Source organism: Carcharodon carcharias, chromosome 10, assembly GCF_017639515.1.
Source record: "Carcharodon carcharias isolate sCarCar2 chromosome 10, sCarCar2.pri, whole genome shotgun sequence".
NCBI classification, from domain to species: Eukaryota; Metazoa; Chordata; class Chondrichthyes; order Lamniformes; family Lamnidae; genus Carcharodon; species Carcharodon carcharias.
In genome coordinates, this window is record NC_054476.1 from 28072337 (window position 1) to 28090620 (window position 18284).

Below are 18284 nucleotides of genomic sequence, written 5' to 3' on the forward strand. Positions count from 1 at the left end.
AAAGATGCTTCACAGAAGTGTAATCAAACAACGTTTAACATCGAGCCACCTACGAAATATTAAAGCAGGTGACCAAAAGCTTGGTCAAAGGAGCCTCTTAAAGGAGGAAAGAGGGGTGGAGAGGTTTGGGAAGGGAATTCCACAGCTAAGGTCCTAGGCAGCTCCAGGCATGGCTGTCGATTGTGGGACAAAGAAAATTGGAGGAGCACAGAGATATTGTAAGCTGGAAGATGTTAAAGAAATGGGGAGGAGTGGGCCATGCAGGGATTCCAGGATGGCCGCATGAGTGCGGATTAAGCCTCCACCCGTCCCATAGATTATTGTACCAAGATGGACATGGGTGAAAGCAATGAAAATCAGAGTACCCGTGATTCCTATCCTAGGAATCTGGTGTATGATTAGCGCTGGTACACTTGGGGAGAGCCACTGGTGGTTGTGAAGCCCACCTAGAGGTCCAGGCCAGGATCATAGCCTGAACCTCCAAAGATTGCATAGAGTGGGCAGCACGGACACAGGCTATTTGTCCCAACAAGTGTTTGTGTTTTACACAAGCCTCCCCACACCCCTCTTCATCTCAACCTATCAGCATGTTCTTTTTTTTTCTCTCCCCTACCTACCTAGCTTTCCATTAACCACCCTTCATAGTAATGAGTCCACATTCTAGACATCTTTGGGTCAATAAGTTTCTCATGAATTTCCTATTGGGTTTATTAGTGACTATCTTATATTATGACCTCCTAGTTTTGAACTCTGTACAAATGAAAACATCTTCTCTACCCTATCAAAGACTTCATAACATTAAAGACCTCTATCAGGTCACCCCCTCAGCTTTCTCATTTCCGGGGAAAGGCATCCCAGCCTGGTCGACCTTCATCAGTACCTCTATATCCTTTTCATAATACGGAGACCAGAATTGTTCACAGTACTCCCAAAAGTGTCATCTAACCATGGTTCTGTACAAGCGTAAGAAAATTTCTCTGCTTTTCAATTCTATTCCTCTAGAAATGAGTCTCCAATGTTTCATTTGCTTTTTTTTAATGTCCTTATTTGCCAGCAATCTGCGCATTAATATTTTTTGATGGTTTGGAGGCAGCTTCGGTTTCATTCTGGGAGGGCAGGCCCCAGACTCCCATACTCCCCAGGCCTGGGAGCCTTCCAGCAGAATTTCCAGAGCAAGACATAGAAATCGTGGGACCAACCTCTGACCACATGAGCTTGGCTGAGAGTTGGGGCACGTACCCCCTGACACGCTGAAATGCACTGATCCAATGCTTTGTCGGGATAAAGCATTTTGGAAGTAAGAGTAGGGAAAGGAAGTATACCTTAACCGGTAGGGTCATAAATGGAGAGAAGAGAGACCTTGGTGTGCAGACCCACAGGACAACAAAGGTGGCAGCATAATTAGATTAGGCCTTAAAATGGCAAAAGGAATCCTTCATCCAGAAACTCAGAATACAAAAGCAAGGAGGTAACTTTCTTAGCTGCACTGCTGATGGGGTACTGGGAGTGGTTTTGGGGCATCCTATTAAAGGAAGGGTTTAAAAGCAACAGAAAAAGTAGGGCATAAATTAAATAACTTACCCCTCCCAGGAATAAAGAGTTTCAATAGAAATGAGCAGATTAAGGGGTGACCAAGTAGAATTCTTCAACATGAAGTATTATGTTGGAGATAAGTTGTCAACAGGATGTTAATCAGAAAATTGAACTTTTAGATAACCGGCAAAGGAATTAACAGGAGTTTTTTTTCAGAACTGACTTATTTGTGTAGAGGGGATTCAAATGTGGAATTCCTAGCCACAAGTTATTGTCAAAACCAAGACTACAAATGTGAAAAGGCCAAAAAAGGTGGCAGTACAATTAGATTAGGCATAAAAGTTGTATCAAAGGAGGATTAGTTTGGTCAGCAATCTGACTGTGTGGGATTAAACCAGGTGGTTCATGTGGAGTAGCACACTGCCAACAACTTGTTAGGCTGAATGGTCTGCTTTCTGAAACAATCAATGAATTCTGAAGAGAATCTTTATGTATAATGTCCTGTCACAGTCACTACACAGTAGCTTGTGTTTAACTGTATCTTGTCTACATTTCAGAGGACAATAATACCAGAGTTTTGTTTGAGCGTGTGCTGACGTCTGGATCCTTACCTCCGGAGAAATCTGGGTAATGTTCCTGTCCTTAAAGATTATATTGGCATGTGGAAAGTTAAATGTTTTAAAATGCTTTAAGAAGAGTTTGATTTCTGAAGTGAATCTGATGTAAATTTTATTAGCCAATTATTTAGTATGTAGCAAACTTGCTGTGATTTTATAAACATTTCTTTCAAGTTTTGTTTTGGAAAGCATTCTTTAGACTATGTCTTGCCTTCTCCAGTCATGGTTCAGTATGTTATAATATAGAGTACGCAACACTTACAGGCACAGTCAACTCCACTTAATTCAAATTATCTGATAATTCATATCTGTTTACTGCTGGTAAATGATTGAGCTGGTGTGAGTAGCCTAGTTGTACTCGGAGGGTCAAAAACGGTTCTATACTCTGGCATGAGAATAATAAGTAATAATAACCATTCATGGTTATTCCTACTTGGGGCTTTAGCTAATTCTAGCTCCCACTAATTTGTGGGGCAAATCAGAATAAACACTCCAAACAATAAATTATAATCCAGCGCGTAAAATGTCATTGTGACAGCAGTTGGACAAGCCTCACTCTTTCATTTTTAAATTTAAAAATCCCTTCTTCCCTTAGGGTTGCTCTGCCCTGTAGACAATGGCTGAAGTTGAATTCAAACCATTGTCTCTCTCTGTTGCATCCTGCTGTTCCACATAATGCATCACAGGGAAAAAATGTTTACCCAACCGATTTTTAAAAAATCATATTGATAGAGCAGCTAGGGAGAAACTATTTCCATTGTCAGTAGCCGGAGACGACAGATTTCAGATAACTGGTGAAAGGATCACAGGAGATGAGAAGATTTTTTTTATGCATTGGCCAGAATCTTCTGGTGGGCATGTAAAATGATGTGCAGTGACATCGGGCACGCGTCCCAACATCACCACGTGTCATTCTGATCTTCCATTTGGCGGGCGCGTGTCCTGTTAAGGCCATTAATAAACTAATTAAATCAGTTGTCAGATGGCCTTCGCATTTCTCATAAAACCTCATCCACGGGTTTATTAATTTATTTTAAAAATTTTATTAAAATTCATATAAACATGTCCCAGCTCACGTGACACTGTCACAGGAGGGGACATGTCTGAGTAATTTTTTTCTTTTTTTCAATGTTTCATAATTAAATTAATCTCTCTGAGGCAGCTCCGTGCCTCAGAGAGATTTCTGCACTCAAGCACAGGCCCTGCTCTCCCCCCACCCAACACACACACACACACACACACACACACACACACACAGGTAGCGCTGAGCACTTCCAGGTGCACGTCATGCTGGGTGGGCCTTAGTTGACCTGCCCATGTAAAATGGTGGCGATCAGCTCCGTGCCCGCCCGATGGGGAGAAAATTCTCCCCACTGAGTTGATTGGATCTGGTACACACTGCCTGAAAGCAGTTGGGTAAACAAGGTGGAAGCAAATTCAATAGTAACTTTCAAAAGGGAACTGGATCAATGCTTGATGAGGAAAAAATTGCAAGGCTATAGGAAAAGGGCAAGGGGAATGCAACTCATTGGATAACTCTTCGAAGAGCCATCACAGGCATGATAGGCTGTAGGTCTCCTTCTATGCTGTCATGTGGTTGTATAAGTTTTTATTCAAATGTTTTAAGTGACAATTAATTTAGATTACCACTTCTGGTCTAAAGTTTAGTCAAATTTGCCTTGACTGGAAAATTCAAAGGTGTTTTGTAGTTTTACAGAGGAGAATTGAGAATTGGAAATGGTGTAAACAGCACGACATGTAATTCTTAATGGGGTGATTGTAGGATTCTGGTCTCAGCATTGTCTCTGAGATGGTCTTTGCTGAAATTTTAGACATAGTCACAAGAAGACACAACATTAGAGAGCTGTTGTATTTTCAACACACTTCACTTGGCAGCGAGGAATAAGCAGAAAACTTACAGAGGACTAAATTATGACTATACTAATTCTAGTTTTTGCTTTATTGCTCCCATCAAAATTATAGAGAGATCTGGGCACGATTTCTGGCTTTTGAAAGTAACATTGGAGATTTAGCTAGTATCCTGAAAGTGGAAAAGAGGAGGTTTGCTGCTTTTAAGGAGGAATATGAAGGAAAGGAAACAGCCTTACTAGTGGACAGATACAAGTTTATGGACCTATTTCCCTGTTCAAACAGTGAACTTAAAGCCCTTGGATATAAGGTATGTACTTTTTCTTTGTCACATATCATTCTCTTCCTGCGCTCTTCATGTGTCAAGATGTGGTTGTCTTTGTATTTTTCTCTGAATATTGGCATCAGTTGTGCTGGTTGTGAAATTGAGGTTTTGTTTCACAGCTATGCCAACTAGTCCCAATATGGAGAAATGTTTGATTCAATATTTATTAACATCATCAAACCTAGCACCTTCTGCTTTGTTTGACCGAGCTTCGCTCAGATTAAACTCGCTGAGCTCTCAGAGGAGCTACTTTGCTGCAAATTTGGATCACTGCAGTTACCTGAGGTCAAGAGAACCATCCTTACCTTTAGAACAAGCCCAAACAAGCCTTCTGCATATATTACAGTAAATCAGGCCTTCATCTACTGTCTACCTACCACCAACTAACCATCATACATGACTGAGTGGTGCTCTGAACTTGAAAGATAAGCATGACTGATCAGTCATCAATGGAGAAAGAATGCCAAAGAAAATGACAAACGTTTCAGGATTTTAGACAGTGGTGCCCCAGTAACTGGAAGTGCCATGAATTACAAAGAACAACACAACAGATCTTTCCATCGTAGATTGCACAGGTGATCAAGTTGGCTTACCTTGAAGACTTTGCTCTGAAGACTGGGGAAATTAAAGGCTCAGTCTGGTCCTGCACTCTATCGCTTTTCAAATCTTCTCTGCTTCATCCAAATACTGAAATCACCCTGATGGCTATAACCTTGGTAGGCTATCTCTCCTTGTTCTCCTCCCCTTTGCAACTTTTGACGCTGTTGAATATTCCACCCTTCCCCATGCCCATAGCCATATCTTGGTTCCATTCCTACCTGTCCCTAAATGACCACCTAAATGACACACCTCTGCAAAGTTTCTTCAGGCGTGCTTCATTTAATATGCAGTTCCTGAGCAGCATGGTCCATAAACATAGGCTTTGCCTCCAGATGACACTTGGGCAATTTAGCTATCCCCTGCTGCTCTTGAATTCATTGCTACCGCTATGTTAACTGTTTGCCCTGAATCAGCCAGAATTTAGCAGCTAAGCATCAGCAAGATGGAAGTCTTTCTGTTTGACTCAAAACAGAAATGTTGCACCTTTTAGCCTCATTCTTAACCACCACCTTCCTACTCCAGTTAATCCGAGCATCCTGTTTGATCCTCAGCTAAACTGCAGACACTACACCTGGTCTATCACCAAGCCTATCCATTAATACCTGCACACTATTTGCCTATATTCTTATCTCACCCCTACCATCATTGAAACTTACAACCATGCTTTCGCTACCCTGTGGTTTCATTGCATCAACACGGTCACTGTTGGCCACCTGAACTCTAAACTCTATTAATTCAAGTCATCCTCTGCCCTCTCAGGTGGACATAAAAGATCCCCTGGCACTATTTGAAGAAGACCAGGGAATATCTCCCTGGTGTCCTGGCCAATACTGATCTCTCAACCAACATTACTAACACAGATTATCTTGTTATTATCGCATTGCTATTTGTGGATGCTTACTGTGCACAAGTTGGCTGCTGCTTATATTACAATAAACACTACCTTTAAAAGTGCTTCATTTGCTTTGAAAAGTTCTTGGATGTTCTATGGTTGTGAAAGGAGCTATGTCAGTGCAAGTCTTTTTTTACCTTTTATCCTATTCCTAAGACATCATCCTTACTCCATGTCTCAGTGCATCAGCTAGCCAGCTGGCATCATCTGCCCTTCTGACTCAGAATGATTATGATTGCAACTTCCTTGCTCCTTCCCATCAACAGCAGAGCCTCCAGACCTCGCACTCTCTCCATCTTAGAATTCCTTCCTGAAGATTCTACGCCTTGCCACTGTTAACAAAGAAACATAGAAAATAGGAGCAGGAGTAGTCCTTCAAGCTTGCTCCACCATTCAGTATGATCATAGCTGATCCTCTATCTCAATGCCCAGCTCTCTCCCCATACCCCTGGAGGCCTTTAGAGTCTAGTAATCTATTTCCTTCTTAAATATATTCAGGCTTAGAGACAACTCCTACTAATGTTTTCTGCCCCTTGTTGCTTTGTTGTTCCACCCAGAATGATTCTGCATCTAGATTTTTCTGAGCCAATATCCTCTCTCACTATCGCACTGATTTACCAACAACACCACGCCACCTCCTTTTCCTTTTGCCTGTCCGTCCTAAATATCGAGTACCCCGTGGATATTCAGTTCCCAGTCTTGGTCACCTGCAGCCATGTCTCTGTAATCACAATCATATCGTTCCCGTTTACATCTATTGGCGCTGTTAATTCATCTACCTTATTGCGAATGCTCCACATATTCAGAAACAGTGCCTTTAGACTTGTCTTTTTAACATTTTTACACATTTTTTTGTCTTATGACCCTATTTGATACTAGCCCTTGTTTCCTCTGCCTTCTACTTTGGCTTTCTACTTTTCTGTCTTTCGTTCCAACTTTGTTTCCTTCTCTTATGTCTCCCCGGTCAGGTTCCCATCCTGCTGAAACCACACCCCCCCCCCCACAGTACTCGCAAATACCTCTGCGAGGATTTTGGTGCCAGTCCTGCTGGGGTGCAACCTGTCCAGCTTGTACAGGCCCAATCTTCCCCAGAATCTGTCCCAATGCCTCAGGAATCGAAATCCCACCCTCCTACTATCTCTCCCGCATTCATCTGGTCCATTCTCCTATTCCTGATCTCGCTAGCACATGGCACTGGGAGTAATCCTGAGATTGCTACCTTCGAGGTCCTGCTTTTTAATTAATTTCTTAGCTCCCTATATTCTGCTTGCAGGACCTCATCCCTCTTTTTGCCTATGCTGTTGGTACCAATATGGACCACAACCTCTAGCAGTTCACCCACCCCGCTTCAGAATATCTTGTAGCTGCTCAGTGACATCCTTGACTTTGGCACCAGGGAGGCAACATTCTGGTGTCATGTCTGTGGACACAGAAACATTATCTGTTCCCCTTATGATAGAATCCCTTATCACTATTTTTTCTCCCCCTTTGTGCAGCTGAGCCACTTGTCATGCCATGGACTTGTCTCTTTCTGCATCTCCCCTGAGAAACCATCTCCCCAGCAGTATCCAAAACGGAAAATCTGTTAAAGAGGGAGGTGGACCTAGGGGACTCCTGCAGTACCTGCCTAGTGCTTTTACTCTGTCTGGTGGTCACGTATTCCCTTTCTGCCTGTGCACTCTTTACCTGTAATGTGACCACCACACTGTAACGTGCTACCAACGAAGACCTCATCCTTGTGGATGCTCCACAGTAACTCCAGCTCTGAAACACGGATTTCGAGTAGCTGCAGCTAGAGATACTTCCTACACATGTGGTCGCCCTGGACACTGGAAGTGTCCCTGACTTCCCACATCACACAGGAGGAGCATTCCACTTGGCCAAGTTGCCCTGCCATGACTTACCCTAAGTTACTCCCTTTACTTTTACTTCCTCTAGTTTAGAGAATGTTAAGGATAGAAGAAATACTCACGAGGTCCAATTACCAGTGCCACTGCTCTTCTTACTGAGGAAAGGTAGAAAATGAAAGGAACCCTCTTTCCCTCTTCACCGAACTCCCTCTCTCACCAAAATCCAACTGAAGCATTCTAATACAGTCCAAAGCAGCACTCCAGTGTTCTTCCTGCTTTAAAAAAGCCTCTTCGAAAATTACCACTGACTACGCATTAAGGAAGGCAAATGGAATGTTAGCCTTTATTGCAAGGGGAATGGAGTATAAATGTAGGGCAGTTTTGCTACAACTGGACAGGGCATGATGAGACCACACCTAGAGTACTGTGCACAGTTTTGATCTCCTTAAGGAGGGATATGCTTCTATTGTAAGGAATTTGGAGAAGTTTCACTCAGGTGATTCCTGGGCTGAAGGGGTTTGTCTTATGAGAAAAGGTTGAGCAGGTTGGGCCTATACTCACAGAAGTTTGGAAGAATGAGGGCTAATCTTATTAAACCTTATAAGATTCTGAGGGGGCTTGACAGGATAGATGCTGAGAGGATGTTTCTTCCCCTGGGGGAATCTGGAACTAGGAGAGACAGTTTAAAAATATGGGGTCTCCCATTCAAGACATGTGAACATACAAATTGGGAGCAGGAGTAAGTCATTCAGCCCCTTGAACCTGTTCCCCCATTCAATAAGACTATGGCTGTTTTGATTGTGACGTCAGCTCCATATTCTGCCTACACATGAAAACTTTTGACCCCCTTGTTAGTCAAGAATCTATCTACCTCTGCCTTAAAATATTCAATGACCCTGCCTCCACTGCTGTCTTGGGAAGAGAGCTCAGAATCACAGAATTGTTACGATGCAGAAAGAGGCCATCTGGCCCATCGTGTCTGCACCAGCTCTCTGAATGAGCATTATGACTCCATTCTCCTGCCTTTTCCTGTAACCCTGCACATTGTTTCAATTTAAATATTCATCTAATGCCCTCTTAAATGCCTCAGTTGAACCAGCCTCCACCACACTTCCAGACAGTGCATTCCAGACCTGGACAACTCGCTATGTGAAAAAGTTTTTTCTCACATCGCATTTGCTTCTTTTGAAAATCACTTTAAATCTATCCCCTCATTTTCTCAAACCTTTCACGAGCAGGAGCAGTTTCTCCCTATCTACTCTGTCAAGCCCCCTCATGATTTCAAACACCTCTATCAAATCTCCGCTTGGCCTTCTCCTCTCCAAGGAAAACAATCCAATCTATCTTCATAGCTGAAGTTTCTTATCCCTGGGACCATTTTTATAAACCTCTTCTGCACTTTCCAATACATTCACATCCTTCCTAAAGTGTGGTGCCCATAACTTTACACAATACTCCAGCTGAGATCTAACTGGTACCCTATATAAGTTCAGCATAACCTCCTTGCTCTTGTACTCCATGCCCCTATTAATAAAGCCTAGGATACTGTACACTTTATCAACTGTCCCCTCCACCTGTCTTGCAAACCCTTTAGAGTTGTACCCCTTATTTTGTATTGTCTCTCCATGTTCTTCCTACCAAAATGAATCACCTCACATTTCTCTGCATTGAACTTCATCTGCCACCTATCTGCCCACTCCACCAATTTGTCTGTGTTCTTTCGAAGTTTCACACTGCCCTCCTCACACTTTACAATGCTTTCCAAGTTTCATTTAATCCACAAACTTTGAAATTGTCCCCTGAACACCAAGATCTAGATCGTTAATATATATCCAGAAAAACAATGGTCCCAATACTGACCCTTGGGGAACTTCACTACAAATCTTCCTCCAGCCTGAAAAATATCCATTAACTGTTACTCTCTGTTTCCAATTACTCAGCCAATTTTGTACCCATGTTGCTACTGTGCCTTTTAGTCCATGAGCTATAACTTTTCTCACAAGTCTGCTGCATGGCATTGTATCAAATGCCTTTTGGAAGTCCATGTACACCACATCAACAGCATTACCCTCATCAACCCTCTCAGCCAAACTGACTGGTCTGTAATTGCCAGGCTTATCCTTACAACCTTTTTTGAACAAAGATTCACCTGAGAGAGAAAATTTCTTCTCACCTCTGTCTTAAATGGGAGACCCCTTATTTTTAAACTGTGTCCTTTAGTTCTAATCTCTCCCACAAGAGGAAAGATCCTTTCAGCATCCACCCGGTCAAGTCCACTCAGGATCTCGTAAGTTTCAATAAGATCAACTCTCATTCTTCTAAACTCCAATGGATACAGCCCAGCCTGTCCAACCTTGCCTCATAAGATAACCACCACCACCAGCCCCCCGCCGCCATCCCATTTATCAGTCGACTGAACTTTCTCTGAACTGCTTCTAAAACATTTATATCTTTTCTTAAATAAGGAGATCAAAACTGTACACAGTACTGTAAATGTGGACTCACTACAGCTGCAGTAAAACTTCCCTACTTTTATATTCCCTTCCCCTTGCAATAAACAGCAACATTCCATTTGTCTTCCTAATCACTTGCCGTATTTGCATACTAACTTTTTGGCCAGAATGTAACGCTCATCGGGAGGACGCGCACCCAACCCGAACGAGCGTAAAATGACGCGTGATGTCATGGTCGAGCGTCCCGACTTCATTGCGCACTCGTGTGATATTTCAGTTGGCAGGCAGGTGCAGGAGTTGGCAGCGCGCCCTCTGACAATTAAAAGGCCTATTAAGGCCATTAAAGTTATGACTGAAAGAAATTTTTGCTGTCCATCCAAACTTTTTTGGCCTTTGCATTTTTTAGGGAATCTCATCAAGGGGCGGGATGAGGTTTCGAACAGCAAATAAAAATAAAATAAAAATGTTAACATTTCATTAGTAACATGTCCCTGCTCATGTGAGACTCACATGAGGGTACATGTTTTACAACCTTCTAAAAATCTTTATTTTTAATTTTTCATATCTTCATCTCCCTGAGGCAGCTCTGAGCCTCAGGAAGTTTTTCCAGCATGCACTCATGCACATGCGCAAACTTGTGCTCTCACCCTCCTCCCCTCCTGCTACACAGGCAGCGCTGAGCACTGAAGCACGCGTTTCACATTGGGCCGGCCTTAATTGGCCCACCAGTGTGAAATTGCGGTCCGGCCCTAACAGCGGGCAGCTTCCTGACCGCTCCTGCCTGCACCTGACGAGGGAAATATTCTGGCCTTTGTGATTCATACACCAGGACACCCAGATCCCTCTGTACCTCAGAGATTTGCAGTCTCTCTCTATTTAAATAATGTGCTGCTTTTCTATTCTTCTTATCAAATTGGACAAGCTCATATTTTCCAACATTATACTCCATTTGCCAAATTTTTGCACAGTCACTTAACCTATCAGTGTCTCTTTTCAGACTCCTTATGTCCTCTTCACAATTTACTTTCCTACCTATATTGTGTCATCAATAAATTTAGCAACCATACAGTTGGTTCCTTCATCCAAGTCATTGATATAAATTGTAAATAGTTGAGGCCCCAACACTGATCCCAGTGTCACTCCAGTTGTCACATCCTGCCGCCAGAAAATGACCAATTTATGCCTACTCTCTCTTTCCAATCCTCTCTCCATGTTAATATGTTGCCCACTATGTTACTCTTGAACTGAAAGGCTGAGAAGAGGAGGAATTTTTTTTCAGGGGGTGGTTAGTCTTTGGAATTCTCTTCCGCGGAGAGCAGTGGAAGCTGGGTCATTGAGTATATTCAAGACTGGGTTAGACAAATTTTTGACCGACAAGGGATGTTAAGAGTTATGGGGGACAGGAAGGAATGTGGAGTTAAGGCCACAATCAGATGAACCATTATATTATTGAATGGCAGAGCAAACTTGATGGACTGAATGGCCTACCCCTCCCATTTCCTATGCTCTGATAACTTCTCTCCCATACCCTGTTCACTGTTCCCAGATCTGTTTCTGTAAATCTTCTGTATATTCAGTACAGGAAGGGCTTTGTTACATGTTTCTGTTCAACCACAGAAGGCAGCTGCCAGCAGCTGGCAGACAGTTTATTAGAGGTTCACAGACCTCATTTAAATGGATGTTACCCTTGTGGGAGAGCGGGGAGGTTTCAGTGATGCAGAGGAGCTGTTTTTTAGTTAGGCTCTACTGTTATGATCTATTGTATTTTTGAATGGGTTGGATAGGGTAGATTTGAAGAGAATGTTTCCAATTGTGGGAGAATTAAAAACTAGTGGCCAATAAGGAGAAATTTCTTCACTCAGAGTGGCTAGAATGTAGAACTCACTACCAAGGGAACTGGTTGATACAAATAGCTTTGATGCTTTCAGAAAGAAACTAGACATATACATGAGAGAAAAGAGAGTAGGAAGATATGATGAAAAGCTCAGATGAATTAGATGGAATGGGAGGAGACACGTGTGGAATATAGACACCAGCACAGACTAGTTGGGCCAAATACCTGTCTCTGTGCTGTATATTCTATGCAAAATATTGAAACTTGACAAAACCGTCAAGTTGAAATTACTTGGGTGGGTGGGTGGGTGGGGGGGTGGGGGGGTTGGGAGTGGGGGGGCTGGTTTGTTGGTGGTGAGGGGAAGCAGGCAGAATAATGGTTACAGTATTCTGGAATTGTCTTGGTAAATAAAAATATTTGCCTGCTTGCAGGATGTTTCTCGAAACAAACTGACTGCCATAATCCCAGACCCTATAGTGACTCCCTCAGCTGTAACAGTAATGAAGGATGAGGTCGATCGGAAGCCAGAATATCCAAAACCTGATACGAATCAGATGATACCGTTCCAGCCCAGACATTTAGCGCGTAAGTACAGTTTTCAGCTCTCAGTCATTTTGTCGTACCCAAATATTTGGTCAAAACGTTGAATTATTGAGTAATTTTATGACCCTGTCTAACAATTTGCAAGCTAGAGTGTCTTGTTAAATAACTTTATTGCAGTATTGTAGTGAACATTAAAGGAATACTCACATTGTTTTTTTTTGTACAGCTCCCGGCCTCCATCCTGTTCCTGGCGGAGTGTTTCCTGTACCTCCAGCTTCCGTGCTACTTATGAAACTGTTACCACCTCCAACTTGTTTCCAGGTAGCTGCATGGGGCTTTTTCAGTAAATCCCAGATCAGGCGCACTCCTTTTGACTTTTGGGTAACAGTGTAAAACTGGGAATATCGGATCAACATATGAACATACATACGAATTAGGAGCAGGAGTAGGCCACTCGGCCCCTTGAGCCTGCACCACCATTCAATAAGATCATGGCTGACCTGATTGTAACCTCAACCCCGCATTCCTGCCTACACTCCCGATAACCTTTCACCCCCTTGTTTATCAAGAATCAACCTGGCTCTGCCTTAAAAATATTCAAAGACTCGGCTTCCACTGCCTTTTGAGGAAGAGAGGACCAAAGACTCACGACTCTCTGAGAGGAAAAAAATCTCCTCATCTCTGTCTTAAATGAGTGACCCCTTATTTTTAAACAGTGACCCCTAGTTCTAGATTCTCCCACAAGTGGAAACATCCTCTCCATATCCACCCTGTTAAGAACCTTCTGGATCTTAAAGGTTTCAATCAAGCCTCCTCTTACTCTTCTAAACCCCAATGGATATAAGCCTAACCTGTCCAGCCTTTCTCATAAGACAGCCCATCCATTCCTGCTATTAGCCTAGTAAACCTTCTCTGAACTTCTTTTAACACATTTACATCCTTCCTTAAATAAGGAGGCCAATGCTGTACACAGTACTCCCTATGTCTCCCAGTGCCCTATATAACTGAAGCATAACCTCCCTACTTATGTATTCAATTCCCCTCACAATAAACAATAACATTCATTCAATTAGCTTTCCTGATCATTTGTTATACACCTTCCTGCATCTTCAATTCCATTATCAACAATTGGGAGAGAGTAAAATCTGAAATATAAAGCTGTCTCCGTAATGGTGACCATGAAACCATTGCTGATTGTTGTAAAAACCCATCTAGTTCACAAATGTCCTTTAGGGAAGGAAATCTGCCATCTTTACCTGGTCTGGATTACATGTGACTTCAGACCAACAGCAATGTGGTTGACTCTTAACTACCCTCTGAAAGCCACCCAATTCAAGGGCAATTAGGGCTGGGCAACAATACAGGTCTTGCCAGCAATGACCACGTCCTGTGAATGAATAAAGAAAAAAACACAGGATGGGAGAGAGGATGTGGGGACTGGGCAATATCCAATATTACCAAAGTTAAAATGGCTGCCAAGGATCCCGGGATATTCCCCATGCCTTGATCTGGCAGTGTTTGCAATCAGAATATTTGTCTTTGTCTCCAAAAGCTGTCGAGCCATTTATGGGCATTCCCATTGCCCTTGCAAACTGTAATTAGGCCCTTCACACTGTTAGATTCTTGCCTTGTGATATTTCGGCAGTTGTGTTCAGGCTTTTTGTCTTTCTGGACGCTGTGGGTGCCATGAAGACTGATGTTACATGCGAGGTGTAAATCAGTATTCCTCTTCATGTATCTCAAGTTGCTGATAGTTTCTGATCTTTGTGTTCTAATTTATCCACAAATGTTTGAAAAAACACAACCCTTTCCAAACCTGTCAACCCACAAAATTCAAACAGGACAAAGCAATGAGTCAAAAATCACATTCTGAGTGTAAGGCATGCTGAATTGCTTGGAATGATGGATCACATTGCCAGGTCTGAGTATTATTTCACACATCCTGTTTCACTGAGAGCTCAAAATTTGCAACTTGCCCTTCTTGCTGAGATTAGGTAATATTAAAATGTTGGATTTAATGCTACTTTTTGATTGTCCAGAAGCTGATAATTCATCCTGTAGTACAGTGGCAGTGACACCTGTGGCTGCTCCTCTCAGTTCCCTTCAAGCAACCATTCTCTGTGTGACATTATAGACAATTGTTAGCCTGCTTTTGGACCACATTGGGTCATCACAGGAGAGCCTTGTCCCGCTCTTCTCTGATGCCCACCCACAGGTACTCTCTCTGGCAGGGATAACTAGACAGCGATCAGGAATCCTGAGTGAGATTCCTCACCTGTTGCTTTCCTTACCCAGTGCTGGAGATGGTGAGCAGAAATGAATTACCTCCACAAAGATTAGGGCTCAGACCTGGAACTTTGGCCATCACGTGTTTTCTTTTGCTTGTGGTAACTATAATGTCAATATAGTGTGGTGTTAATGGCAAGGACGGTACATGGAAATTATATTCAACCAATTATCAGTGCGCAATAACATCAAAAATGCATTTTGCAATAACACCACTGCCCAGCATTTTGTTCATAGAGTCATATTCCTCCCTATCCCTGTAACCTTGCCGAGATCTCTGCATTCCTCCAATTCTGGCCTCTTGTGCACTCTACGTGTTTTATTCCTTCACCATTGTGAAGGCCTTTCATTGCCTGGCCAGAAGTTCCACCCTAAATCTGTCCACCTCGCTTTAAACACTCCTTAAAACACACCACTTTAACTGAGCTTTTGGTCACCTGTCCAAATATTGCCTTATGTAACACAGTATCTTTACAGTGCAGAAGGAGGCCATTTGGCCTATTGAGTCTGCACCAGCTCCCTGAAAGAGCATCCCACATAGTTCCACTTCCCTGCCTTATCCCCTAACCTTGTGCATGTGGTTCTGTATCAAATTTTATGTGATTAATGCTCCTATGAAGTGCCTTAGGGTATTTCTTTTAATTCATTTTTGGGATGTGGGCATCACTGGCTAGGCCAGAATTTACTGCCCATCCCTATTTGTCCTTGAGAAAATGGTGGTGAGCTGCCTTCTTGAACTCTGCAGTCCATGTGGTGTAGGTACATACGCAGTGCAGTTAGGGAGGGAGTTCCAGGTTTCTGACCCAGCGAAGGGATGGCGATATATTTCCAAGTCAGGATGGTGAGGGCTTGGAGGGGAACTTCCAGGTGATGGTGTTCCCATCTATCTGGTGCCCTTGTTCTTCTAGATGTGGGTGGTTGTGAGTTTGGAAGCTGCCTAAGGTGCCTTGGTGAATTCCTGCAGTGCATCTTGTAGATGATACACACTGCTGCTACTGTGCGTCGGTGGTGGAGGGAGTGAATGTTTGTGGAAGGGGTGCCAATCAAGTGGGGTGCTTTGCCCTGGATGGTGTCAGGTTCCTTGAGTGTTGTTGGAGCTGCACTCATCCTGGCAAGTGGAGAGTATTCCATCATGCTCCTGACTTGTGCCTTGTAGATAGTGGACAGGCTTTGGGGAGTCAGGAGGTGAGTTACTCGTCACAGGACTTGTAGCCTCTGACCTGCTCTTGCAGCCACAGTATTTTTATGGCTAGTCTAGTTCAGTTTCTATCAATGGTAACCTCCCAGGATGTTGATAGTGGGGGATTCAGTGATGGTAATGCCATTAAATGTCAAGGGGCGAAGGTTAGGTTCTCTCTTGTTGGAGATGGTCATTGCCTGGCACTTAAGTGGTGCAAACGTTACTTGCCACTTGTCAGCCCAAGCCTGGATATCATCCAGGTCTTGCTGCATTTGGACATCTGAGGAATCGTGAATGGCGTTGAACATTGTGCAATCATCAGTGAACATCTCATTTCTGACCTTATGATGGAAGGAAAGCCATTGATGAAGCAGCTAAGATGGTTGGGCCTAGGACACTACCCTGAGGAATGCCTGCAGTGATGTCCTGGAACTGAGTTGATGACCTCCAACAACCACAACCATCTTCCTGTGCACTAGGTATGACTCCAACTAACGGAGAGTTTTCTCCCGATTCCCATTGACCCAGTTTTGCTCGGGCTCCTTGATGCCACATTCTCCTGCCTTGATGTCAAGGGCAGTCACTCTTAACCCCCTCGGGAGTTCAACTCTTTGGTCCATGTTTGAACCAAGGCTGTAGCAAGGTCAGGAGCTGAGTGACCCTGGCAGAACCCAAACTGGGTGTCATTGAGCAGGTTATTGCTAAGCAAGTACCGCTTGATAGCATTGTTGATGACCCCTTCCATCATTTTACTGATGATGCAGAGTAGACTGATGGGGTGGTAATTGGTCAAGTTGGATTTGTCCTGCTTTTTTGTGTACAGGACATACCTGAGCAATTTTTCACATTGCTGGGTAGATGCCAGTGTTGTAGCTGTACTGGAACAACTTGCTAAGGGGCGTGGCAAGTCCTGGTGCACAAGTCTTCAGTACTGTTGCCAGACTATTGTCAAGGCCCAAAACCTTTGCACTATGCAGTGCCTTCAGCTGTTTCTTGATATCACATGGAGTGAATTGAATTAGCTGAAGACTGGCACCTGTGTTGCTGGGGACCTCTGGAGGAGGCCGAGATGGATCATCCACTCGGCATTTCTGGCTGAAAATTGTTGCAAATGCTTCAGCCTTATCTTTTGCACTGATGTGCTGGGCTCCCCCATCATTGAGGATGGGGATATTTGTGGAGCCTCCTCCTCCAGTGAGTTGTTTAATTGTCCACCACCACTCGTGACTGGATGTGGCAGGACTGCAGAGCTTAGTTCTGATCAGTTGGTTGTGGAATCGCTTAGTTCTGTCTATCACTTGCTGCTTATGATATTTGGCACACAAATAGTCCTATGTTGTAACTTCACCTATACCTCATTTTTAGGTATACCTGGTGCTGCTCCTGGCATGTCGCCCTGCACTCTTCATTGAACCAGGGCTGATCCCTTGGCTTGGTGGAGTGGCGGATATGCTGGGCCATGAGGTTACAGACTGTGGTTAAATACAATTCTGCTGCTGCTGATGGCCCACAGCACCTCATGGATGCCCAGTGTTGAGTTGCTAGATCTGTTTGAAATCTATCCCATTTAGCACAGTGGTATTGCTACGCAACACAATGGAGGGTACCCTCAATGTGAAGACAGAACTTTGTCTCCACAAGGATTGTGCGGTGGCCACTCCTCCCGATACTTCATGGACAGATGCAGCTGCAAGTTGATGAGGATGAGGTCAAGTTTGTTTTTCCCTCTTGTTGGTTCCCTCACCACCTGCCACTGACCCAGTCTAGCAGCTATGCCCTTTAGGACTCGGCCAGCTCGTTCTGTGGTGGTGCTACCAACCCACTCTTGGTACATTTTGTGCCCTTGCCACCCTCAGTGCTTCCTCCAAATGGTGTTCAACATGGAGGAGAACTGATTCATCAGCTGAGGCAGGGGGGATAGCAGTACCTGGTAATCAGCAGGAGGTTGCTTTGCCCATGTTTGACCTTATGCCATGAGACTTCATGGGAGCCAGAGTTGATGTTGAGGACTCCAGGTCAACGCCCTCCTGATTGTATACCACTGTGTCGCCACCTCTGCTGGGTCTGCCCTGCCGGTGGGACAGGATATACCCAGAGAAGGTGATGGTGGTGTCTGGGATATGATCTGTAAGGTATGATTCCGTCAGTATGACTACGTCAGGCTATTGCCTGATTAGTCTGAGAGACAGCTCTCCCAATTTTGGCACAAGTCCTCAGATGTTAATAAGGAGGACTTTGCAGTGTTGACAGGGATGGTTTTATCATTGTCTTTTCTGGTGCCTCGGTTGATGCTGGATTGTCC

General features: G+C 43.7%; 2 protein-coding genes across 8 annotated transcripts in view; one reads left to right on the forward strand and one right to left on the reverse strand.

Annotated features, from left to right (window-relative positions):
• Positions 1–18284, forward strand: part of cstf3 (cleavage stimulation factor, 3' pre-RNA, subunit 3) — a 118325-nt gene that overhangs the window by 95164 nt on the left and 4877 nt on the right. For all 5 annotated transcript variants that reach the window (XM_041198222.1, XM_041198219.1, XM_041198220.1 and 2 more), the window contains 4 exons: positions 2091–2160; positions 4134–4329; positions 12405–12558; positions 12743–12837. In XM_041198222.1, the coding sequence (XP_041054156.1) occupies positions 2091–2160; positions 4134–4329; positions 12405–12558; positions 12743–12837 (515 nt within the window). The remainder of the gene's footprint in view (positions 1–2090; positions 2161–4133; positions 4330–12404; positions 12559–12742; positions 12838–18284) is intronic.
• Positions 1–18284, reverse strand: part of LOC121283537 (T-complex protein 11-like protein 1) — a 71921-nt gene that overhangs the window by 3476 nt on the left and 50161 nt on the right. Inside the window, exons 11-12 of one of the 3 annotated variants that reach the window (XM_041198238.1) lie at positions 14842–14907; positions 12814–12911 (exon numbers count right to left, since the gene is read on the reverse strand). The exons of 1 other annotated variant lie outside the window; for it this stretch is intronic. In XM_041198238.1, the coding sequence (XP_041054172.1) occupies positions 12814–12911; positions 14842–14907 (164 nt within the window). Of the gene's footprint in view, positions 1–12813; positions 12912–14841; positions 14908–18284 lie in introns of those variants that run through there. One more of the 3 variants, XM_041198240.1, reaches the window with a different exon arrangement.